At 33.9% G+C, this 26939-nt stretch overlaps 1 protein-coding gene across 1 annotated transcript; it reads right to left on the bottom strand.

The window, feature by feature from the left end:
- Positions 1 to 9454: 9454 nt before the first annotated feature.
- LOC130048539 (microfibril-associated glycoprotein 4-like) lies at positions 9455 to 25404 on the bottom strand. Its single transcript, XM_056145395.1, has 6 exons — positions 25309 to 25404; positions 24752 to 24883; positions 16917 to 17062; positions 12677 to 12776; positions 10292 to 10462; positions 9455 to 9749 (listed from the first exon to the last, which is right to left on the bottom strand). Exons 1-6 carry the CDS (start codon positions 25394 to 25396, stop codon positions 9496 to 9498), a joined length of 891 nt encoding a protein of 296 aa, XP_056001370.1. The 5' UTR covers positions 25397 to 25404; the 3' UTR covers positions 9455 to 9495.
- Between the last annotated feature and the right edge of the window lie 1535 nt (positions 25405 to 26939).

Raw genomic sequence — 26939 nt, 5'->3', positions numbered from 1 at the left:
TATAATATTCAAAACAGTGAGAATTCTTTTGCGGTATTTTATCACTTGAGGACTTCTGCGACGTTTCTTAATAATATATATAAATTTTCATGAATGTGCACTCTGTCTCATTTCTACAAAAAAAATCTTGGGGTACGTCGTATTACCATGTCTGTTTTAGAGATAGCATACTGGTACTCAGTATTTTGATAGTTTCTAATATTGTTGCAATCAAAAGTTATGTATTACATCAGGTTGTATATATAAGGACAGTACAAATATATTTTAGGAAAAAATGGATCAAATCCAGAACCCCTGCATTACAATATAGGTTATATAATCGCTAAGCTACCCAGGCCGGTAAAATTTGAATTTATTTCCGAAATCATACGATAGCTTTTTATATCAAGAAGATGGGGAAAAAATCAATGTCAGAAATGTTGCTTGTATGTCCTTAATAAATACTTTTGTTTTGTTAGTGGCATGTGTAAACTGAAAACAAAATGAAGCTGAACAAAACAGAAAAAAATAGAGTAAATTCCCATGCATAACATGTATAGTCTAACGTGTATCAGTATTGGTATTTCTACAATATTTCAATTCTGTTTAATTAATTGAATTTATTCATAGAATTGATAATTTTATAAAGTATCATCAAAAGTAAAGAATAATTAATATGTGGATGTCTAATAATACTGAATAGTGTCCCCACCTTAATTCACTTCTCAGTTGAGTATCTGTACATGTATAACCACCCCCCTCCCTTGAACTGATACAAGTGCAAAAGATTAGAGATAAAATTCAATGTTATGACCCATTACTTAATTTCACGAAGGAGAGCTTATTCAATGTTTTGGCATGTATCAATGGGGGAAAAAAGTATGCAATGGCCTAATCACAACAGGGCGTCTCTTTTCTTTTATGTAATATGTATAATAACGAAAGGTCATGCATTTTTCAAATGAATAAATATCTATGATTTTTTTTAAATGATTCTATTACTTCATTCTATTATAAAACAAATAATGATAACGATTTTGCATTTATTATCTCAATTTCATCCTAGTCATACGATCCCCTACAGAATAAAGTGTGCTGCATTAGGCCTAAGTAGATCTAAGTACTGTAATGTGTGACGTCACAGTCTATATTTTGACGTCATATCAATACAACTGAAGCAGTGGCGAGTTGAAGGGTGAATATTTAGCACGTACGCACATCATATGTGCCATGCTATTGGCAGATCTAGAGAAATCCATAATTGTACACAATGTCTATGAAAACATTTGACATCAAATTATTGTGATCAAGTTGATTAATTCTAGGCTTGTGAATGGATTTCAAAGTAAATAGAATAATTACCTGTATTACTAGAACGCTGGTACTCGGAGATATGTCTCTCACACCTTCTTCTTTCGTGTGGATGAGTGGAGAGAATATTTTGAATGCCACATGTCTTCGTCTAAACTTCTGTCAGCATGCAGTAAGACATTATCCCGTCATATTATATGTGTTTCTATGTAATTTTACTGCCCTATCACGTTTAAGAGTTTCAAAGGGGAATAACTCTTGGTTACAGAATGCATCCCCCCCCCCCATAAATCATTCACTTCAAATTGTATGAAATAGGCAGATTTCCAAAAGTTTTAGTTTAGATTTATGAAGAACATAAATTAGTTGTTTTAAAAACTTGTGTCACTTTATTTGAGGTGGATGCGAATAAAAGTTATTAAGACATAAAAACCATTGAATTTAAACACAATTTTACAGATTTGTTCAATTATAAAAATCACTTAGGATTGTCCATTATTCATTTTTTTTCTTAAATGACAAATATGGGATCTGTTTTATAATTTAATTTGAAAATTAGAATTTTAAGACTATTCATAATCTTTTATATTCAACTTTTGTGCCAAAACTACCAAATTCTAGAAAATGGTCAAACTTGATAAAATTGTACCTGTTTCCATAGCAACCATGATCACTATCTAATTTTTAAATATATTTTCTTGAATATGTTATATAGATGTTTCATTCAGGTGAGTTTCGTGAAAATCGGTGACTATGCGTGCAGAATTTTTTTAAGTGGTTACAGAGAATGGCTCTTAAATTTTAGAAAAAATAGAAAGCTCTAAATATTTAATGATGGGTGAACGCGAAAGGGGTGACCAGTGTATAGAATTCGAAGTTAACGAACAGTGATCAATCTCATAACTGCTATAAGCAACACAAAATAGAGAGTTGAACAAACACGGATTTCTGGATATACCAGAGGTAGGATCAGGTGCCCACGAGGGACAATAATCCCCTGCCCATCGACCACACCCACCGTAAGATTCACATCGTGATATGGTAAACGGAAACATCCGAAGTTGAAATTAGTGTGCCAAGAACGACCCAACAATCGGTTGGAAACAAACCAGACAGCACCCGACCCAACGACAGGTTGCATCGTCAAACCTGATTGTCATAACAACTACAGAACTTTCGATATGCTGACTATATACAAGACTGTTGAAACCCCTGCACCATCAACTTGTTTGTCAAGCTCTTGCGTATCGAATCAATAGTGAGATATAAACACCATATGGAGGTAATTATGGAATATTACTACATAAATATGGGAAATTGGTGATGGGGAACCTGAAATAATCCCGCTGGAAATACAATGAAGTAATCCTTTCAATAGATAGACCGCTGTACGTACATACGTGAAAACAAACTTTGCATATAATAATAAAAGGGGACAGACCCATTGTTTCTACGTCCCTGATAATTATTTTTGTGCTCATTGCAATAAGTAGAGCTGAAATGTGCTACATACAATATTTGATTTTCAAAACATTGAATATATTTCAATAGGCATATTTCACTAGAGATACCAATTCGAGACAAATAAGATGTTCTGTTTAATGGACATTGAGCAACACATAGTTTTATCCAGTATGAAATTAATTTAGTGATGATAATCTGCGAGAATTTCATAATTGATGATTGGTTTACTGTAACTAACTAATTATCGATTATAATCGGACAGAAAGAAATTCTCTCATGAAGTAATGTATTTACTGAGAAAGTGTAAATATATATTTTCTACATATTTGTATTTGTTGTTTCTATTGCTGAGAGAGTGTAAATGGATATTTTCTGTGTGTATTTGTTATTCTTCTACTATCTTAGTATCTTTGAATTACATACATGTATATAAAAGTCAATAGGATTTTTAGAAGGGTTTACGTTCCAAACATATCGTTTGCTCCGGTTATAAATTATGAATATCCCTGTATATCAAAGTTTCATGTCATTATTTTACGGTAATCCGGCATACAAGTAATTAAAATTCAGCAAAGAAAAAAGGGAAAGAATATTTTATAAAACAAAACAACAACAACAACAACAACAAAAAAACCCACCCACCCCCAAAAAAGATCGAAAACACGTTACGCACGTGCAGATCGGGTAACAGTAACCTTCGAAAGCTGTTTAATCTACGTTATCCACACATGTCTTTGTTCGCATCAAGAATCTCTTTGATGGATGGTCACTTCGTTTATATGCCTAAATTAAAGGACGCCTATCTGACCATACAATCATGCGTTCTTCCCCGGGTATGGATGCTTTCGCTTTCATGTGTGCCACCATTACGGTAAATTAGGTTAACAAATAGGTCACGACAGGATTATTTGTGAAAAAGTTCAGCTGTTGAGAAAACAAAATCTATAAACCGATTAATTGAAATAAAATTTTCATAATTGAGCGCTTAGATTTGCCAACAATCGACTGATTTTCGATTAGATTCGATGGTTGGAACATAACTAGAAATGACAGGCTAATAATGCACATCTATGCGTTAGTTGCACATGTAATTTCAAGCATATCTAATTGTGTTTTATATTTTGGTTGTCGACAACATCAATAAGAAACATGAAGACTGCAGACATGCTAGGATCATCTGATTCTGATCTTAAGAACTCGATGACTGCATTGTTGTTCTTTCGGCGAGTAAATCACAAAAGGGACACTTAAAAATGTTGCAAGTCACTAATATATCATTGTTCAGTTATACTGTCTTAAGTCCTTAGTAACATTCCTTACCTGGCATTAATTACAATCATAATTAGTAAATCTATCTATTCCGTATGACACCTTCAATTGAGGACCGAAATCTGCTGCGTACTGCATGCTATCTTGGGGAAATAACTCGTAAAGCATTACCCACTCTTTGTTATCTTCACTTTTCATTGTGAACAATGTATCCCATGACCTCGACATGTCAGTTGATTTTGTTGATTTGTCAGATGATTATATATCAATTTGTCAACAAAAAAACCCAACTCGTTTTCATTTTCTCATAACCTTTTAATTCTAATAATTATGCTAATTTCATTTACTGACATCTACTCTCTGTTTATACCTGACAAGTCCACATCATTATATGACAGTCTGAAAAGAATAGCATAATGTCGAGTTGTCGGATCACATCATTATATGACAAGTAGAAAAGAATATCATGATGTCGAGTTGTCGGAACACATCACTATATGACAGGTAGAAAAGAATATAATGATGTCGAGTTGTCGGAACACATCATTATATGACAAGTAGAAAAAAATATCATGATGTCGAGTTGTCGGAACACATCACTATATGACAGGTAGAAAAGAATATCATGATGTCGAGTTCTCAGAACACATCATTATAAGACAGTCTGAAAAGAATATCATGATGTCGAGTTGTCGGAACACATCATTATATGACAGGTTGAAAAGAATATCATTATGTCGAGTTGTCGGAACACATCATTATATGACAGGCTGAAAAGAATATCATGATGTCGAGTTGTCGGAACACTTTGTAGACCTGCCAGATCTTTACGTCGACTTACTAGATCATTATGTTGTTAAACGGATGGCAAATGTCAAGCGTGAAAGCATTTGTACGTTTTTCAACTTAATATTTGACTAGTGGGCGAATTCATTTGAAAGGTTCACTTCATTATTTGACACGTGTTACCAGAACTATTCCACCATACACAGTAGAATAAATAAAATCCTCATAAATATAAAATCAATAACAAGATGGTAATGTCATCAAATCATATGTACTAGTTCCCATGTACATGAAAAGGTGAAATAAGGGAGTAATCCGTATTTACAACCAGCCTGAAAAGAACGACACAACTACAAATTATTAGTAAGAAACACGGCAGAGAGCACATGATACAAGGTCATTTGTGTGTAGAATACATTTTTTGTTTACCTAAATATATTTTGATTGTGATATAGTAAAATAAATATTCCTCTAAATCTAGTTTATCCCTAGGTGGAATGTCAGGTCTCATGAATGCCGCTAAACCTTTATCTGGTCTTCTTCATTTACGCCCTGAAAGTCTGCGTCTATTTTCTGCGAACGTGTTATAGTAGAGGGAATGTATTTTTTTCTGGTTTTAAGGCAATCTAACTTGTCCGTTGGAATGCTATGAATTTCGTCAATCCTCCAGCTTATGAGTCACAAATGAAAGACATGTTTTGCTGTTTCGTCTTTTTTCTGTGGGTTGGCTCCAAATATCTTCCAGTTGATTAGTAATGGGATAACTACTTTGTGCATCAATTTGACCTTGATAATGAACTTCATTAACGGTCGTATATTTTCCCAACTACATTAGTTTGACTTTGACATTTTAGTGCACCGATAATGCAGTCATTATCATATGATGCGCAAGGTATGATGAAGGTTAAAATGAAGACAGCAGAAACGAAAATACAGCACGAGATTTTCTATTTCTGGCATATGATGGGATAGTATACAAGTATATCTAGCTATTGTGAATTCATGCGACGTCTATGTTATATAAAAGTTTCATAATTTGTGGGTTTTTTTAAAGATATTATTGATTGCTCTATTGCAGAAATGTAATATTGTGTTAAGTTTAAGGAATATCGGATGAATGTATATTTCGATTTCAGGTAATGGTATTGGGCACGTGTAAGCATTGGCGTTGATGATCATTTATCGTGAAAGATACCAAGATACGTATCAATGTTTAGAAAAAGACCTCTGGTGTGTCCAGGGGTCCGTGTTTGTCCAACAATCTATTTTGTATTGCTTTTAGGAGTTATGAGATTGATCACTGTTCGTTATCTTCACCTTACGTTCTGTACGCATATTGATGTCAACATAATTATGGGTATCTTTAGAATGTATATGATTAAAGAAAGTAATACACAGAATATCGTCATGACATTGACAATGACTACAGACCAGCATACAATAGCCGACTCAGTAGGAGTGAAACATTCTCAACGGGACGTAAAACAAACAAAACCAAACAATACATATATTCAGCTTATCGTATCTCTCCAGTTGTAGGAAAATATCAATCACAGTTAATCAAAAACCTCTACTTCGCATACGGAAAGGTAATTCAGGGGCCCATTTTCAGATATGATCTGGATTGTGACATTAACACCAGTAACGCCGTCCTCACACATGAACAGGACGAGATCTCCAGTTGCAGCTGGTCCCGGGAAAAATCCACAGGAATAGTCCATTGTATGTCCTGTATCCGTTACACTTACATTATGTAGTCGATCGCTTGTCGATAAAATTGAATTATTCCACTTTAATAGAAGATGAATGACAACCATTTTGCACATTCTAAATTCGTGGCATCAATGAGATATCAACATTTTGATTAGTTCCGAGCCAATTATTGAAAATTCCTCTGCATTTCTTGCAAATATCAATAAAAAAAAATGTAGCCGTTATTCTGCAATACATAGAGTACGTCAATAGATTATCAGAAAAGTAATATATATTAAACTTTAAAAATAAATGCTCATTAAGTTCATATTGGTTTCCCGTTTTCAACATATCATGAGTGTTGCCTAATTCTCCGTTATTGGTTTTACGCTTTGTGTTTTGTTAACAAAACAATGAAATCTAAAACTTATTTCATCTTTATAAAGATTGATCATTATTTAAAATTATAAATGACTGAAGGATATTGATATTCAACAAAAAAAAAACAAAAAAAACAATCGTCTTCGCTCAAAAAGTGTTACACACAAAGCAGCCATGTTGCTACACTGACAATTCTCCTGCAACATACACGAAACGGCGCCTTTATTTTATCGGGCATGCTATTAAACCGAGTCTGGTCCCATTGCTTGTGCCCAATTTCGGCATCATATTTGGGTCCGATCCCAAGTTTCCCCTTGTCTCCACAGTTGGCCAGGACTCAAATTTGACCTAAACCAACACATATTTTGACCTCAACAAAAACTATTTTTCTAATTAAAATCTTGATTTGGTATCATTGATTTATTATTGGTTTTATTTTTTTTTAAAAATCATAATGCAAACAAAACATGTTTTGGTTGTTTATTAAATGAGCATCTAAAAATAAGCATAGACTACCGCCCATTTTATTGATTCTATTGAAAATATATTAATCAGTTTATTGATAACATCATTTTCGTATCCCTTCCTTCCGTATGTATTTGTACACAAATCAAAAAGGATACGCTACTAATGAAATGATTGGCTTATTTATTGTTTTCCTGAATTCTAGTTAACTTTATTGATTTGATTTTGGTTTTTAATTTTTAAAATTGTTGAACAAAAATGATAAGTTTCATTTATAAAACTACAGGAACATATCATTCATCTGCCATAACATTAAAAGGCTAATAAAATCAATCAAAAGTTTGAATAAAAAGATTTGGTTGAGGCCAAAACAGTTTTAACGGCTAATTTTGAGGACCGGCCAACCTTTTATGCCAGGCTAAAATTTAGGCTGGAGCAAGATTAGCGGTAAAATGGGAGTCAGGCTGATTTTGAGGTGAAATATTTTGGAAATTTACCCAATTGTTCCGATCAACGTTCCTGATAGTCGGCGTTCTTTATCGTGCTAACGACAAATGTAACAGGGATATCCGTGTTAACAAAACCATGACTGTCATTTGATAAGCTGGACGCTTGGTTTTGGAAATGTCGCTACCTACGTTAAATATCGCAAGGTAGACAAGGTGCCAGAATCGAGAATCGAACCTGGAACTCCCCTGTTGGACAGAGAAAGCCTTCACCACAAAGCTACCAATACAGGCAAACCAGAAATATGAAAGATATAATTTATAACGTATTCAAGTCATTTAGCCTCAGTCATGTCTGTGCGCCCACTGCATTAAGGTGTAACCCAATCGAAATTACCTGGTCATTTCCACAAATTAAAACAAGATATATTTTCTTTGAAAAAGGTATATCGTGGTTCCGATTGACAAAGAGTAGATAGGCAGAACTGTGAGAAAAATGGAAAGGCTACAATTTTTAGATAACGAATACATTAGATGTCATTTTAAACACAAGAATCGTACTAAAGAAAATACCTTCTAAATAGAATTATATTACGTGGCCTGTGATATACATGCATCTACGACGCAGTTGTGTTAAGTAGGGCCATAGAAATATGTCAGGAAAAAAGCGTTAATAAACAGATCAATTTGTGACAATTTCTGTAAACACAACCCTTTTATACAAAAACAATATGTATATATCATTAAGTGCATATTGACCTCTTATACATTTTTCACCAGACCGACAGTCTCTACATCAACTCTGTATCACGTGATCAAACAACAAGATAAAAACGTATCGTGTATGTATAAATCGTTGAATTGGCACGATATCCAGATATCAATGCAAGTTGAAGTTAATATAACTTCAAAACATATTGATTTCTTAATTTGAAAAGTGCTGAGAGCAAGTTTATTGTGACTTGTAACATGTCTAATATTTGTATTGAATATGCAAGATGCAGCGATTTTTGCTCATACGAAGTTGAATCTAGCCTGAAAAACATATTTTCTGTTGAAGCCAGAACTTGCTCTCCTAACTTTCCTTTGGCACTGAAGTTCACATGTCACATAAATCAAACATCTTTCACTTAAAAACCTCGGGGTGTCGTGCCAATGATGAAATTTTTATGTACGGAAATCCTGTTTATGCAAATGAGTCCATTGTGAAAGTAACTATACGTGTAGATTAGGGCCGAAATCAAGATCACAATATAATATGGATATTACTTTAGCATGTATGCTATATAAAGAAGAAATTGAAACTTTTTCAATATCAAAGATAATTAATATAACCCATTTGACAGAAACTTTTACGCGATTGCAGTTTACCGTTTGACAGCGGTGGTAAATAACGAAACAATATTTTGACATTTCCAACCACAAAAGGACTGTAGATATGTACGTCATGACCTTCGTCATGACGTATTTTTCATTGTGACGTCGTGCAATATGCCAGTGCGGTAAAGTATATTTATGTACAGCACTGGTATTAAAAATTTTATGGGGAAAGCCTTAACTCAACCGCGGATGCTGTTTTAAAAATAGAGACAGTCATGTAAAATCGCATGACAATAGAGATATATAATTGAGTATGAATAAATAATGAACTGGTTGCATTTTTAAGAATTTATTAGTCAGCATGGTACATATCCAATTACATTTATGTCTTTGGTTTGATCATCATCTTTGAATATTTCAAACTCTCATAGATGCTTTTGTTACCCCAAAGATACCAGGTAATTCCCTTACTACTGACCGTTGGTTTTCTATAGTATACACCATTAAGATTACTATAAAGACAGCGTGTAAACCACCATCCATTTCCGTACGATGCGGCACAGTTACTGCTCCATGTGTCATTGTCGCTGTCTTTTGTGGAGAATTTCATCCCATTATGATGAGTAAAGGAATCCTCTGTGTAGGAAATGTTGTAAAGACAATATATCAACAAAGTGATATCAAAATATTTTTGTTATGTCAGTACGTATTGATCATGGGTATTAATAGAAGGACAGATATTGATATTTCTGTGTAGATGACGTAGGAAACAAGATGTCGTGAATGCAATTCATTGTGGGAACCAATTCGTTTATGTAAGGATCATTTGTTACATGTACAGAATATGGTATAATTATGTATCACGTTTCAAAAGTAACTGTTTAAGTCCTATGATGTGTTCAACCCCAGGTTGTATACACTATGTAAAAAAAACATGGCAGAATTACATACATTTGTTTGAAATGATTTAAACTTATTTCTGTAATGTGATCGACTCCCAAATTATATACTCTATAAACATAATACTTTATACTATATATATCTTTAGTAATATGACAGTGTCTTGTAGAGACACATCATTTTGATAGTTTGTTCTATATCACCATCCCATAGACAATCACCATATTCATTAATTTATGGAAATAGTGATACTTATTACTATAACAATAATTACTTACTAATTCCGACTGATCCCCGAAATCCCGCTACTTTCAGCTTGTACTTATCCGATCTACTTCCGACAACAAACGTGGAGTATTGTACAAATCCTTGATCCCCGTTAAACCTCTTCATGTCTATTCTTAGCTTCATTTTCCCGCTTTTTGTTAAATCGTGCATGGCATTGTTACCTGAAAGAATTTTCAAAAAATACCAAATTTGATGTCTGAAGATATAAACATGCATCTTACCTAACATTTCGTTACAAAATTACGTTAAAAAAGAAATAAATCAGTAACTTAATGAACTGCAGATTCCTAATATTTCATGTTTGTAAACAAAACATTTCGAATATTCTGTTTTTATTTGTAAAGTATGCTGTGGTGCACTTCTTATTTTTCAGCTAAGAATTGAAACTGTATATTTGCTTTCAATACGTGTTCTAAAATTTCCAAATATCTAAGAGTATTTTAGAATATATATGCTAAATCAATCAATATATTTGTACACGGTATATATTATCCTCGAAAAAATCTTAGAAATGAAGAAACGAGGATAAAGATAAATATTATATTCCACTGCCCTCTTTTCATTTACAGACCCTTCATCCTTCTCCTACATTACTGGCACGGGACGGTCCAAAACGAACGTTGAATGGTTTACACGATGCGGTGAACGATTTACCAGGAACGAGGAACGCAAACATTATATGTATGTAAAACTTATACAGCACCAATTTTGATACACCAGATCCGCATTTCGACAAATAATGTCTCTTCAGTGATGTTCAACCGAAATGTTTGAAATCCGAAATAACAAGGAAGTTTTAGAGCTATAATAGGGAAAAACAGTGTGCCAAAAAGTGGAGTCAAATTCGTCCAAGGATAAGAGCTATGCGTGAGGGAGATAATCCTTAATTTTGAAATGAATTTCTAAATTTTATAACAGCAATTAAATATACATCCGTATTTTCAAGCTAGTAACGAAGTACAGTAAAACTCGAAAATTCTGCATATATAACGAACACGGATATAGCGAATTTACGGATATAACGAAGTAAATCTCTATTCCCCTTGAATTAAAAAAATGAACGTAAAAATCACCTTTTATAACGATTTTTTTATTTCAACTTGTGATTTTTAACAATCGCTTTCCATTGCCATAAAAGATCCACACTTACTACTTAATTTCTGTTAGTATTTTTTCAAAAGAGGTTGTTAACGCAAAACAATACTTACACATACATTCAGCAAATATATTGTCGGTGTTTTCTATTCTCGTTAATTAAATTTGAAGTTTGGTTGCATTTATTTCATCATACACCCCTTTCTTTGTGTAAAGCAACAAGTAAATTACAAATGCAATAGACTGTTTATATGTATATATTGCACATAATTTTGTTGACATTTTTCTTTCGACATGTTCATTCGTGACTTAAGAATCCATAAAGAAAAATTATCATATATAAATCAGTGTGTATAGTTATTGTATAGAAATATGTCTTCTCGAAATTAGGCTTAATTTCTCTTAGAAACAATAAAACGCAAGTATATCGATTGCTGCTTTCTTATACAACTGATATACATGTAGAACAAATCAGTTTTATAACGAATTCGTTATATTTCAATTATGAATTCGCAATAAGCGTATAGCGAATTATGCTTATAGCAAATTTTTACAGTGTCCGCAGAAATTCGCTTTATCAGAGTTTTACTGTACTTAGCTACTGGGCTTTAGAGAACTTCGGGGACTAATAGTCCACCAACAGAGGCCTCGACCCAGGGGTCATAATGTAAAACGACACCAATTTTGATGCACCAGATGTGTATATGAATGAATGATAAAATTACACAAGCTTTGACCGGCAGGTAAAATCAACCATGAACCGTTGTTAAAATCCTCTAGTAGTGGCCCAGAGAGGTTGGAAAGGGAGATATGATACATGTATATCATAGTGAGCTTGGCACCTTATCCACGAAGCTGTATAGTATCTCATTCAAGCATGCAAGGTGAATATAACGAACAGGGATCAACAGGGATCAATCTCATAACTCCTATAAGCAATATAAAATAGATAGTTGGGCAAACACGGGGCCCTGGACATACCAGAGGCGGGATCGGGTGCCTAGGGGGAGTAAGCATCCCCTGTAGACCGGTCACTCCCGCCGTGAGCCTTATATCTTGATAACGTAAATTAAGTAATCTGTAGTCAAAACCAGTGTGCCAAGAACGGCCTAACAATCGCATGAAAGACTTCAGATAGCATTTGACCCAATGATAGATTGTAATGGCAAACTAGATCGTTCGCTATAACGATCATAGAGTGATAACGCTGTCTGTGGAGTTGTAGTTGCTAGTGATCTTGCATAAAACTAATTTACATTCTACAAAAATCAAACATTAACCAAGCCAGTATTCGTGATCCGGACGACCAAATCCTTCTGCAAAATCTTTCCATTTTTTGTTTTGAAAGTTTGTGGTTCCATCCATTCGTCTTTGTATCACCTGAAAAATAGATGGAAAAGTGAATAATACATGATATATGCCAGTAGCGCAGTGGTCAAGCGTTCGTTGTATCCCCGAGAGGTCATGAATGTGAACCCCTGAACCGCGCTCTTGCCATGACTGCGTCAAAACTAAGGCAGTCACATTTATAAGTGACAATCAAGACGCAACATTGTTAAGGTGACGAAGGGAAAATCCGCCGAAAATATGCAATTGAAAGACATCATTCATTACGACGGATGGAATGTTTTGGAACTTTGCTGATATTGTATCAAATATGATGAACTACAAATATATTTATTCAGGATAATGATATCTAATATCACTTATATAAGACTGACGCCATAATGCAACGTCTGGTGGTTTTAGTAAATATACCTTCTATATTGAGGTCATCAAGGAATTTCTGAGACTTCTGAAAGTTATGAGATTGATCACTGTTCGTTATCTTCACCTTTCTATACTGCAAGGGCATCTGATCTCCCCTGTGGTATGTATAGGGGTTCATATTTGCCCAACTCTCTATTTTGTACTTCTTGTAAGAGTTGTTAGATTGATAATTGTTCGTTGTCTTCACCTTTCATTCAAGCTTTGTTTCCATCTAGAGGGAATTTTACCTAGTTGTATTATACTGTTGAATAATACACACATATTTTGATAATGCATTTTTTCCATGAATCAAATATTGTGATTGAATTTTATCGGGTCCAGGTTTTTTTTATTTTCATATTGTTATATAATCAACCACTTCCTTTTTTAAAAAAAAATATATTCCCCTTAAAAATCGACAGAATTTTGAGGTTTTTTTTTTTTTTATTTCATACGATTATAGTCTCAAATGGCATTGTTGTAAAATTGATTGTCATAGATTTCATTTTTTTCGGCACTTACACAATGGAAAAATAGTCAGCAAAAAACTGAAGCGACACTTTCAGGTGTATGTCCTACTCTTTTGGCAAATTTTAGTTCTGTATATAACTTTGTTTGACGTGGTTTTTGTCAACGGTTTATTTTGAAATAAGACAGGCACTCGTGAATTTTACACATATTATCAATAGAAAAATAAGACAGGTAACCGTGATTTCTACACGTTTTATCAATAGATAATGAGACAGGTACCCATGATGTTTACATACTTTATCAATAAAAATAAGACAGATACCTATGATTTTGACACATTTTATCAAGATAAAATAAGAAAGGTACCCGTGATTTTGACACACTTTATCAACAGAAAATAAAACAGGGGTTAGTGATTTTTACATAATTTATCAATAGAAAAGAAGTCGACATCTGTTTTTGTTTCAAGCCCACTACAATTTCAATATCTGTTTTGACTGTGAATCATGATTATCATCCTTGGTAGTGACAATATTTACGATAACGGGAAGTACTAATGTACCCATGTATTGTACTAAACTTCTCATCTTACGCAAACAAATTCTGACTTAAGAATTTCGCAAGTTTTAACTTAAAATACGACACTTCTCTTTCATTAAAGTGTTCATAAGTTTACATCGTAAACTTAACTTACGAAATATTTTTAACATACAATCTGACACTGCGCAAGCGCATTTGTTACGTTCGCTTTCATTATTTCATAGTATATATCGTAATTATAATATTTATTTAACTAATGTCGGTCCATAAAGGAACATTAAGATGTACAACATTCCTGCATATTCAATATTGGCGTTCAACAGCTGAGGAGATGCTTAATGGAGAATTAACGATTATAATGCAAATAAATTGCCATATAAATCCTTACAAGAATCTACGAAGAGTTTTGTAGGAAAATGTGTTCTATTAATACCTGCATACATCTGAAAATACAGCATCATCCTCAAAAATAATTGTTAATTTTAGTCGCCTAACTTGTTTTTTTTATGAGTGCATATGGAATATCAATCGTTTTTATACATTATTTAAATGCATTTTAAACTATTGAAAATGACTACATGTACTTACACATAGGTAAATTGACATAACTATAATACATTGAAATTATCTCTGAATATATACATAAGTATATATATTCGGAGAGACAAATCTGAAAATTTTCCATCCCCCATTTTTCAGCCATATGAAACTTTTCGGTATATTTACCAAAGCAATTGCGCTGTACAGGGTGCAGAAAGTGAACAAGAAAAAAGTGTACACCACGGAAAGATGTACACTCTATGGTCGGTGTAGAGAGAGCAAGCGCGCCCTAGCATTTTAAAAGTAAAAGTTCACGTACATTGAGGAAAGGCAAATATATCTATGTTGTACCAACTGGAGGGGGTGAATCTTATGTACCCCTATCCCAATACGTAGATTCAAATAACTATCCATTTGTTATCAAGCACGAGCATTGTCGTTCTGACCCTCACCTACCCCCATGTTGAATGTATATAGAATAAAAGGTTAATAACAAGGCTGTGATAATCTTGAAATTATATACATGTTTAATAATCCTAGTGTAGCGTTGGTGTATTTTCAAAGAATAAATTAGAACAATATCACATTGTACAAATCTAATAGAATTGTTAAATATTACAGCGTGTTCGGATATCCCCCTGGTTTTTGTAAGAATACACTGAGACTCATTCAAAAGACTAGAATTGATCTAGCTGATCATCATCATTTGATGTCAAGGTTTTGGTAACATTTGTTGCCAGTATTCAAAGTAGCATGCCTTAATTTTAAACTCTAAAGGTATAAGATCGTTTTTCAAAGTGTTGGAGGGGAACCGAAAAACAAATTTACATCACAATGGTATACAATTATTGCCCAAAAAAGTAAATATTCCCTAAGCTTCAAATAATGCATGATGAAGGGGGGAGGTTGTCGTTTGTTAACTGCTTAGGTTCATTTATCATAAATTCTTACCATTCAATGCACGAGGGGTTGATATTGAATACCACAAGAGAGCGGTTACTACTCTAATTTTAGATGCGGTTTGTATTTTCTGTAACAGTTTCTTTAATATTATATCCGCCACCTTATCATTTGCATTATGATGTCAAAACGAAAAACCATGACTTCACATATTTCATATTTTTTTGTGTGGAGATTGAACTTAAAATCCCCCGTGTTAAAATGTGTCTGTGCTATCCTAAAAAGTATTCTTGGACGTAGGCATTTGGGAAATTCCCAATAAACTTTCTTTATTTTGTCTGTGAAGAGAAGACTACGTCTTTTCGAGAACGTATATCCTTCAACTTTGCTTCCGTCTTGAAAATGTTAATGAGGACGCGGAGGTTTGTTTTCATTTTCTCTCAAAAAAAAAAATCAGGAACATCAAACAGCTTGAGGGCAGCCATTTTTTTTAATAGTTCACAGACAGTAACTTGTGGAAAAAAAATCTTTACTGAAGATAGGATGTCGTAAAGTTACGATGATTTCTTTTAACTAACTTAACTCCATCAATTCACGAGATCAGCTGGTCACGGAAGTCAAACATTTTTGGGAAAACCTACCAGTAAATAACATCAACCAATCAAAATTGGTACCATATCAGTTTTACATTATGACCCCTGGGTCGAGGCCTCTGCTGGTGGACTGTTAGTCCCCGAGGGTCTCTACAGCTCAGTAGCTAAGTACTTCGTTACTAGATTGAAAATACGGATGTATATATAATTGCTGTTACAAAATTTAGAAATTCATTTCAAAGTTAAGGATTATCTCCCTCATGCATAGCTCTTATCCTTGGACGAATTTGGCTCCACTTTTTTGGCACGCTGTTTTTGGCTATATTTAGCTCTAAAACTTCATAGTTATTTCGGATTTCAAAGATCTCGGTTGAGCATCACTGAAGAGACATTATTTGTCGAAATGCGCATCTGGTGCATCAAAATTGGTACCGTATGAGTTTTACATTCGTCAATTACAAGCCATGATTTTAATACGGATACAAGAAGTTATTAAAATGAAATGTCATATCACTAACTATTATGGTAAGACAACAGCAGGAGAGTAGTTTTTATTGAGTTGTTAATGTAAACAAACAACCACTATTTTGAGGTCAGCAACGAATACTTATGTCGAGCGATTATACGTTACCGGCTTGTGCTAACTATTTATCTTCAAGCAATATAATTCGGTGCGTGATTTTGAAGAATTAATGTAATCATAAAAATCCAAAAATAATTGACTTACCGTCCACCCCCCTCCGTCTGTTGTCATATCACAAAACGCCTTGTTCTTCCTTCCTTCAGTAGGATAAATGGTATATACACCGTCTCTGTTTTTTCTTTGTGGCTTCATTTTCAAAATTTCTGAGCAGTCTCTGTACTTTTTAGTAACTTTTGGTAAAGAATAAAAATATTCACAAATCAATGCATATATATCATTTTCTTGTGTTTCATTTTAAAATGGACAAAGTTGAGGACAGTTCAACGGTAAATTTTTTCCTTAAAATGGAATACAATGGTTTATATCAGCATTTATGTCAAACGTACCCTGTGGCGTTTTACATAAAATGTATAAATCAGGCAGAGAATCAGAAATAAAAATAAAATTTACAGAGATTAAGTTTCAGTAGCATTAAGAAATCTGAAACACAAAAAGCTCATAGAAAAATGGAAATATACGATTATGGGTTTTTCCGAACAATGGAGATGTCGACAACACGGACGTTTGTGAGCGCAAATAACGTAATGGGACGTAATGTTAGATACGCTCCATGATCTAGTATGTCGTTAGTTGGTGGTGAGCAATAAATGCACACACAAAAAAAAACCAGCTTGCACTTTTGTGTACATTCAATGAAGGTGATTTAAAATAGCAGTGTTTCGTAAATGACTTGTGTAGCTGCACAGAGAAGGGAAGAGGTATTCATAATCAATGCGTTATGTCAATAGAAATTTCACAAGAATTATATAACTGTCAAAATTGATAAACATATTCAATGTGGATCATCTCAAAATTTGCAAATGTAGTTAGGATGACCAAGTAACAACTTGGTATTGCTTCTTCATACCAGGTTTTCTGTTGATTGATTGATTGATTGTGTCCTGTTTAACGTCCCTCTCGATGATTTTTCACTCATATGAATATGTCACGAATATCGGCGAAGAGATTCAAATGTAGGATATGCTCGGCAGTTACAAGAGCCATTGAGCAGTGAGGATTCTTTAACGTGTCACACCTAATATGACACGGGACATCCGTTTTTAAGGTAATCTCCGAGGATCCGTAACATTCGCATCTGGTGCTGGGCTTTTGGCGATAAAACTGTCACTACCTGTTTTAACGACTTCAGTCTGTCGCGGCCAGTGTTATAGAGCCAGACCTTCCCCCATAGTGAGACTTTCCCCCGGAAGTCTGGCCCTAGAGTGAGCCTTCCCCCAGGGAGAAGGCTCACTCTAGAGCCAGAGTTCCCCCAGAGCCAGCCCCCCCCCCCCAGCGGAAGTCTGACTCTAGATTGGGCCTTCGCCCCGGAAGTCTGGCTCTAGAATGAGCCTTCCCCCGGTAGTCTCGCTCTAAAGTGAGCCTTCCCCCAGCAGACTTACTCTAGAATAAACCATACCCCCAGGGAGAAGTCTCACTCTAGAGCCATGAAACGCTCTTGAAGTTTCGCTTTAGAGGGACATCCTGCTTCCATCCCCTCCTGCGCCAACTATGAAATAAATTTTAGAAATGGCGAATAAATCCCTTGGTAGCTATGTCCGGATACTACATATTTTTTGAAAAAACTTTCAAGTGTAAAGCAACTATTACCAGATTCTTCTATTTTATTTTGTATGGACGTGAAAGCACTTTATCCCAGTATACCTAGAAAAGAAACTCGCGATATCATTAAAATAGCATTACAAGAGCGTCATGAAAAAAAGGTAGACACGGAAAGTATATTAAAAATGTTGGATGCTGTTCTTGACAATAATAATTTTAATTTCAATAACAAACATTACATGCAGACTGAAGGGACCGCGATTGGATAAAAACTTGGGTGAAACTACGCTTGTGTTTACATTGGGGGATGGGAACAGATTCTTCTCGAAAAATCAAAACAACTACCACTGTTTTATGTACGGTATATTGTTGATATTTTTGGCAACTGGACGGGTACAGAAAAGAACTTAAAGAATTCCATAAAACAGCGAATGAAATACATCCAAACATTCAGCTTGACTTAGGTCTGTCAAACACCAAAATCGATTTCCTTGATGTAAACATCTCAACAACAGATGGAATCCTTTGTATTGACTTATACTGCAAACCCACCGATAAACATATGTACCTCAATGAAACCTCTAACCACCCCGAATCTACAAAAAAATTTATTCCCTTTGGACTTGGGCTCCGTGCGCGTAGAATTTGTTCCACAGAAGAAAACATCAAATTCAGCGGAAGAAAATTTAAAAAAAAATCTAAGAAAACGCGGTTATTTAGATGATGGTGTAGAAAATGAACTTAAGAAATTAGATAAACTCGACCAATCAAATATCCTAAAATACAGAAAAAAGACAAAGCAGGGTAACCGTGTTCCCTTTTTGGTGGACTATTCTAAAGGGCTTCTCAATATTCATAAGATTTTAAAAAACCGTCAAAAAATTCTTGAAAATTCTGACCGCCTCAAAAACGTTTTTAGAGATATGCCCATAGTGGCTTTCAAAAGAGACAAAAATTTAAAAGACCCTCTGGTACATAAGAAACACAATGATATATATTTTAGAAAAGAAAACTAATGCGAGCCGTGTGGTGCTAAAAAGTGTACTTTATGTCAATATGTCAATAAAACCAATCAATTTGAGGACTGTAACAATAACAAATATCATATTAAAAATTATATCAATTCTAAATCCAGCAATGTAGTTTATGGAGTGTTTTGCAAAAAAATGCAACAAAATTGTATGTGTAGGAGAAACTGGTGTACCACACGGAATAAACAAAAGGGAACATTTTTGTCTTTAATAATTAATGTCTTGTAAAACTTGAATGCAAAGAACGTGTTATAATAACTGATTATAACAATATTGATGTATTTACGATTAACTACTTACTGTAATATTTCTTGTTTGCATTCACTTAGACCAGCAGTTTACTGCTTTGTGAACAAACCTTTCTAAAATTGTTTCACTACTAAAACGAAATATTTAATTGTACGCATAGTCATATTTTAGGATGTGTCCACGAGGTCGGGTGAGTATTGTTCATTTTATTATTAGACTCTTACCTTTCTCAAATATTTTTCGCGCAATATCAACTTTGACGTTTATAAAACTTACTGTGACGTCATAGTACTTTCGTGTATGTAGTCATGCGTTACGTTGCTATGAGAGATAAACACGACTGCAGAAGACCGGTAACACGGTCAAAATATTTCTACAAAGTGTTTAGAGTTTATATATATATATATATATTTAATATAAATATTGCATGTAGTTGAAGGTAATATTGAAAATTTTCACCACGAGAAAAGCATTGTTAACCGAGGCGTAGCCGAGGTTGTCAATGGTTTTTCGAGGGGTGAACATTTTTAATGTTACCCTCAACTACATGCACTATTTGTTTTATTATACTGAATGTTATATAAACAACAAAGCAGAAATACTTACGTCTGTTGACATTTGATCATTCACTGTCATGCGATTTTTCGTATATCGATTCTGGTATTCCTGTTTATTACAAACGCTCAAACGACGTCGTCTAACAATCTACAGCGAACTGTAAGCGCATGAATTTGACGCATGTGATCTTTTTTTATAATATCACCCGTTGTCAAGTACTGTTACCCGTTGCTAGATACTATCACCCTGGAGGGCGTACTTTCTGTTCTCTGAGGATAACGATATGTTTTTTCAAATGCTTCTCGACCAATCAGATTCCAGTATTTTACATGAAAATATAATAAATATATATAGAGAGTGATAACTAATCCTCGTAGATCGTGATGAAAGCTTCCTCAACATCCGATAAGGATGAGCCAGTGGTAATGTACCGATGTCCAGGAATGATCATATTCATGCCGATGTAGGTTTAAAGGTTTCGAAAGAGAAGTCCAGACGATATAGAATGATTTTGTGATAAATCACTTCAAATGCTACTGAAAGGTCTAGTATAACTAAAACTGTATAGCAATTGTTGTCCAAAGATATACTTATATCAAGAAGTATTTTCAAGAAGATCGTATCCGTAGAATGACAACATCGATAGGCCGATTGTTGTACTTCATAAGACGAACATCAATGTGACTGCTATGACTCGTTTCATTACCTTAAATGCTTTAGCTATAAAGATTTAAGTTTGAAACTGATCGATAGTTCGTAATGCCTCCTTTATCAAAAAGTGCTTGAATGATTACCTTTATATGTGAGATTGAATTCGAAACTCCAGTAACGAAATGTTCATAGGAATAACCAGGAATAAAAGCAAACTGTCACACCTGTGCTTAATTAGGAACTAGGTGAGTGTTAATCAAGAACATGTGAGTTTTCTGGTGAATTGCGAAGAGTTTCTATCATCTATTCGATGCAAAGAGGAATAAATTGAAAATAGAAAAAAGTATAAACCTAAAATGCTCACCATGCATAACTGATAACAACATTTTGATTTGTAAAAATAATTGTTTTTAATTTTAGAACTGTTTTAAATTTTGTGTCATCTATTTCAATTTATATAGCTTCATTTAGCAAACGAACAACAACAAAACAAACTTTGAGGAATCCATATTAGTGTAGAAGTATCGAGCTGGATGTTAAACAATATACAATCAATCAATCATAAATCCTATAAAGTAGAAGGGAAAACACGGAGCCCTATACACGCTATACGTGGGAACAGGTGCCCGTGAAAAGTAAGCATTTATCCTTGACCGTCGTGAGCCATTCATTTTGACCAGGTAAGCGGAGTAATCCGTAGTCAAAATCGGTATGTAAAGGACGGGCTAACAATTGATCTGAAATAGATCAGACAGCATTAGAACCAATGAAAGATATTATTTGTAAATAATATTATTATTCACGACTTTACATCACATTATCGAAATCCCTGTAACATGAAGTTATTTGTGAGTAGCGTGCCTAAAATTCATTATACACAGTCATATAGGGCTCATGGCGGGTATGACCGGTAGACACGGGATGCTTACTCTTTCTCGGCATCTCTCGTGTGCCCAGAGGTCCGTGTGTGCCTGACTATCTATTTTGTATATCTTATAAGAGTTATGAGATTGATCACTGTTCGTTATCATCACTTTACACAGAATATTATTTCGCATATTAAACCATTTAAGAGATATAGTACCATACACACTTTCACTAATTAAATTTTGCTACATAAAAGTTGACATCCGTGTTTCCCCGAATCTTTATTTTGTATTACTTATAGGATTTATGATATTGACTATTGTTCGTTATCTTCATTTTTCATTTAGCTACAAACCCGACGAAGTATATTTTGTAATCCTTATGGGAGGTATGATATTAATCACTGTTCGTTACCTTCACATTTCATATAATTCATACCCTTTACATGGTATTGTGCAGATTCAAAATGCATCACATGATTTCAGTACTTCATAGTGCAAGTTTGAACATACTATTGCATGCAGAACTGAAAATCTTAATCAATTGCTGTAATCGATTATTAGTTTAACAAATTCATCGTAGTAAAACAATGTTTCTAATAAAATTGTATATCTATGATGTTATTTATAGTTATATGTCTTTATCATTCTTCTGATGCATGCCGCTTCTAATCATTTGGTATAATGTAAGATCTAAAGCTGGCACGCATCTGTAAAAGTGTTATTTTCTGGAACGAAGCATAAAAATTGAAAATGAATCGTTAAATCATTTCAATGTGATACCTTTAGAGATATTGATTGATTCTATCTTGTTTAACGTCTCTCTCGAGAATTTTTCTCTCATATGGAGACGTTACCAAGACCGGTGAAGGGCTTAAAATTTTAAGCCTACATGTATGATCGGCGCTTACGGCCATTGAGCAGTGAGGGTTCTTTAGCGTGTCACACCGACTGTGACACTGGACATCCGTTTTAAGGTCATCTCTGAAAACCCGTAATGTTCACACCTGGTGCTGAGCGTTTGGCGATGAAACTAGCACTACCAGTTTTAACCACAAGGGCTAAGCCCGTTTGGGCTCGACCTCTGTGGTACCATAAATATCGAAAGGGGTCTTAACCAGATAAAAAAGCCTACCCACTCAATGCAAATGCCTACAGTATGCGTAATTTAATTTCAATTGATCTCACAATTCTTTGTAATAAAAACAAGGATCGTGTCATGTTTTTGTGTACGTAGGTTAAACATAATAGTAAACGTTTTATTTAAAGCAGATTAATTCTGAATACAATCAAATAGGTTCTAGTGTTTGGCATATCTCATTGTGTTTTAAACATGCTATTTTCTATCAAGCCATCTATATATAAACACAATCATGGGAAATAATTGCAGGTTCTGTATCTTGCTTTTAATTCAACACCTGATATTCAAAGTTTGGTTTACCATTAATAAACTTTGTAAACAATAAAACTGGAAAAAATAACATTTGAAAATATTTAGCTCAATTTGTGTCCATGCCCCTTTAATGTGCTAATTATTATCAATTTCAATTTCTTGAACATTTGTTTTGTTTTTGTTTTTGGTTGTTGTTTTTTTTTTCATTGAAAATATTTCTGAGCACAACAGTAAAATGAAAGATCGTATTGGATAGCCTTGTCTACCACCCTCGTCCAAGCTTAAATAAATTGTGCAGGATATCAATTGTGATGCACAGAAAAGTATATACCATTTTCAAGGGATCTGACAAATAGGAACAGAAAGGGCTTAAATCAAAATCCTTAATTTTTTCATATATCAATGTTAATGCGTGGGAGTTAGAAGTTATCAAAAGCATATCATCCCCTATTTTTTTCTGGGGGAAATCATATTTCATCAGAACTGATTAAAGGATTTAACGGGTGTTTTAATAATTCAGCGATACATTCCCATGCTGCACTATATGATGGAACAACACAACGGTTCCAGTTATTTAAACAAACTATGCTTTGTTTTCCATCTCCAAACAAATATGTATTCTCTTTTTATTGTTCATAACAGTCCCCTGATTTTATGTCCATATTATAGGTGAAGAGATGGATGCTAAAATTATCTATGTTCGCCATTTGTAAAAACACGGAAATGAGAAATGAACCCATTAATACCAGTGTAATGTTTATTGATCATGTCTGACGAAAGTTATAGATCCTCTCATATTATCTGTTTGCTTTAGAAAAAAAATTCAGTGTGATACATATTTACAATTCTTCATCTTGGAATGGATTGCTAATCCTTTGAACTCTTCATTTTGAACAGCGAAATGTTGGACATTGGCAGGGTGTATATTGTTGAAACGTTTTTGCATGTCCCATGAATTAAAGACAACACAAATACACAGAGAAGATATAATTCTTACATTTGAAATAAGCATGTTTAGTGCATACGGTCTTTGCTATTTACCTGGTTATGGATACTTTTGATATACATAGGACATATCTCAGGTGCGTCTGCAGAGTTTCAGTGGTGATAGTGTTTGTATAATGATTGTATCTCTAACGGTAGCTGACACAAAGTCTACACCCACCACCCCTTTCTATCTCTCTTTCTTTTGCTCTCATTCATTGGCTGAATGCATAATTTTATTTATAAATATAGAACCATCATAAATTGATACTATAAATCATTTCAGTAAGTTACAAGTTTTGGAAATTAATGTGCAAAGTATTGTTTGATTTCTGATTGTATAATTTATAATACATTTATATAGAGGAGAAAAGAATACAACTATATTAAAATTACATCGTTAATAATTGCGAGAAAACACCTCTCTGGGGCCCCTCCAGACCACGGTTTCTGCAGATTTCACTCCACCTGAGATCTATTGTTAAATGTTTGTATGACAGGCGGCTTACCATTTGGGGGTGTTAACTTAAAATTCGGTCTTTAAACAACGCGTCTAACTATTGGTAATATCGTCTAATATATACTTACATGTCTTTCTGAAAACGAGACCACCGCCTAACTTATACTTGGACTGTAGAGTCAAAATCATTGGACCGCTGAGAGAAGCGGACAGGTCGGTGTGCTTCCACGGCGCATGCTTCAGAAAAGAACCAACCTCACCTGTTGGGAAAGAAAGCGAGTGAGAGAAAAGATGTGTAGTGAAAAATATTTCAGGAAAAGACCACTTATTGCAATATTTCAAATATTATTCCTTCTGAATTGTTTCTTAGCATTGGGAAATTTAGATTTTTAAAATATGACTGTGCAGATGTATACGAATAAAAACATACCTAAATAAATTCCAAGTAGATCTAATCGGTTTTACGAGTTTAACTAATTTGAAATTAATTATTTCATCCCAATGAATATTACCGATTATTTCAATTTGTTATACATACATAGCCTGGTATATGGAACTCATTTAAAATGGTTTGATATTATCACAATTATATATTATCTTTAAAAGTTATCGGTACACATCCTAGTATATGTAATGTATGTACCTGTAGAATGGTTTGCTATAAATATGATTATTATATTCTTACTTTTGACAAAGGCATGCGGTTTAATTCCTGAAGAACCCGTTAGTAATGGATGAAATAGGAATAGAACGCACAACACCAAACACAACATTCTTCCTCGGAGGACGTACACCGTCTGGTATGATTACACGACTCCTGTGTGTGTCACGATATCTGATATCATCACACAACATTGTTCTGACATTCAAATATTCAATTAATATGAAGTACAATCTTTATACAGCCCCCACTGCCGTATGTTGTCATTCTTATTTTAAAATTCGAATTATTATTTTCATTTACCACATATCAAACTAAACACTAACACAATAGCAGTGTATATGCGATTATATGTAAAGTATTGTAAAACGTGTGTAGTTTTAATAAAATAAACCCTATGAAAATAATTCACATTGATGGTAATACATGTATTACGGAAAATCAATAGTCAGTACACGCTTTGTTTCTCTAAGTTGATAAGTACATGGTATAAACGAAAATCAATGAAAACAGTAGGGTGGCGTATAATGTCCTTGGAAGGTGCGTCAGTTACATATATAAATTATAGGAAGTACAAAAAGACTACAAACTTCCATCTACCACAGACAACGTAGCACGCACTGAGTACATGGGTGATATTTTTTTTAAATGATATACATAATTTATTTGCAAAGAATACTGAGTAATACAATAGGTATGTTTTATTAGCTATGCATTGTTCAGCTATGAATAATCCGTTTCGTAAGAAATATCTTAAACTGTTTTTAAGAAGAACTCCTTTATCATTTCACTCACACATCATATTCGTTTTTCAGTGATAATTATGTTTTTAAAAAGCAGTAAATCCAGTGGACTTTAGAACAAATCAATAACCACATCAATGTTAATTTACATATTTTGCTTATAATGGCATTTATTATAGAATTAATCCAAAAAAAATCATACGCGAGTCACTTGTTTATAAACAATATTTATATCCACGATATGTTGCCAGTTTTACGGTCAAATTACCTCCCGTTATAACTTTTTAGATGTAGAAGGTAAAAACGGCATTTGTTTACATGTACATTGTCTATACTGTCAAGGATGGTACATCTACGCAATTTAAAAGCACCTTCATGTTATTAGCATTTTGGGGGTTTTATTATATTGTACGTGAATGGTAATTATCAAGTGATTATTTATCTGCAATCATTTTTTTCATAATTGTGGAAGTTATTTATAAAAATGGAGTAGGCTTAACGTTAGGTTATTGTAACATTCATGGGTATGAAAATGATTGAAGTGAAATATTTTGCAATGAAAGATATTTAGGCATATTCTGAATGTATCCTAGATAAATCGTAAGTTCACTGTAGTACATGTACACGAACAGGGTGAGGGATTTGTCCTTCTTTTTGCGTTATAAACTTTGAAGAGTTGTAGATGTAGTTAGATTTATAAGACATAACTTTAATAATCGTATGTTGACGTTGCATTAGTTCGGTTGTACACATAAGTTAATCCAGAATATTTTGCTGAGGGGATGGAGTCCCCACAAACACTACTCCCCAACTATTCTCGAGAATAAGACTTAATATACATTGTACTACAATTGGGGTACATAAAATAGAATACTGTAGATCCTTATTTTACGCGAGTATTTATTACCCCGA

Source organism: Ostrea edulis, chromosome 7 (assembly GCF_947568905.1).
Source record: "Ostrea edulis chromosome 7, xbOstEdul1.1, whole genome shotgun sequence".
Lineage (NCBI taxonomy): Eukaryota > Metazoa > Mollusca > Bivalvia > Ostreida > Ostreidae > Ostrea > Ostrea edulis.
The sequence above is the reverse complement of the archived record's forward strand: the minus strand, read 5'-3'. Positions and strand labels throughout refer to the sequence as shown.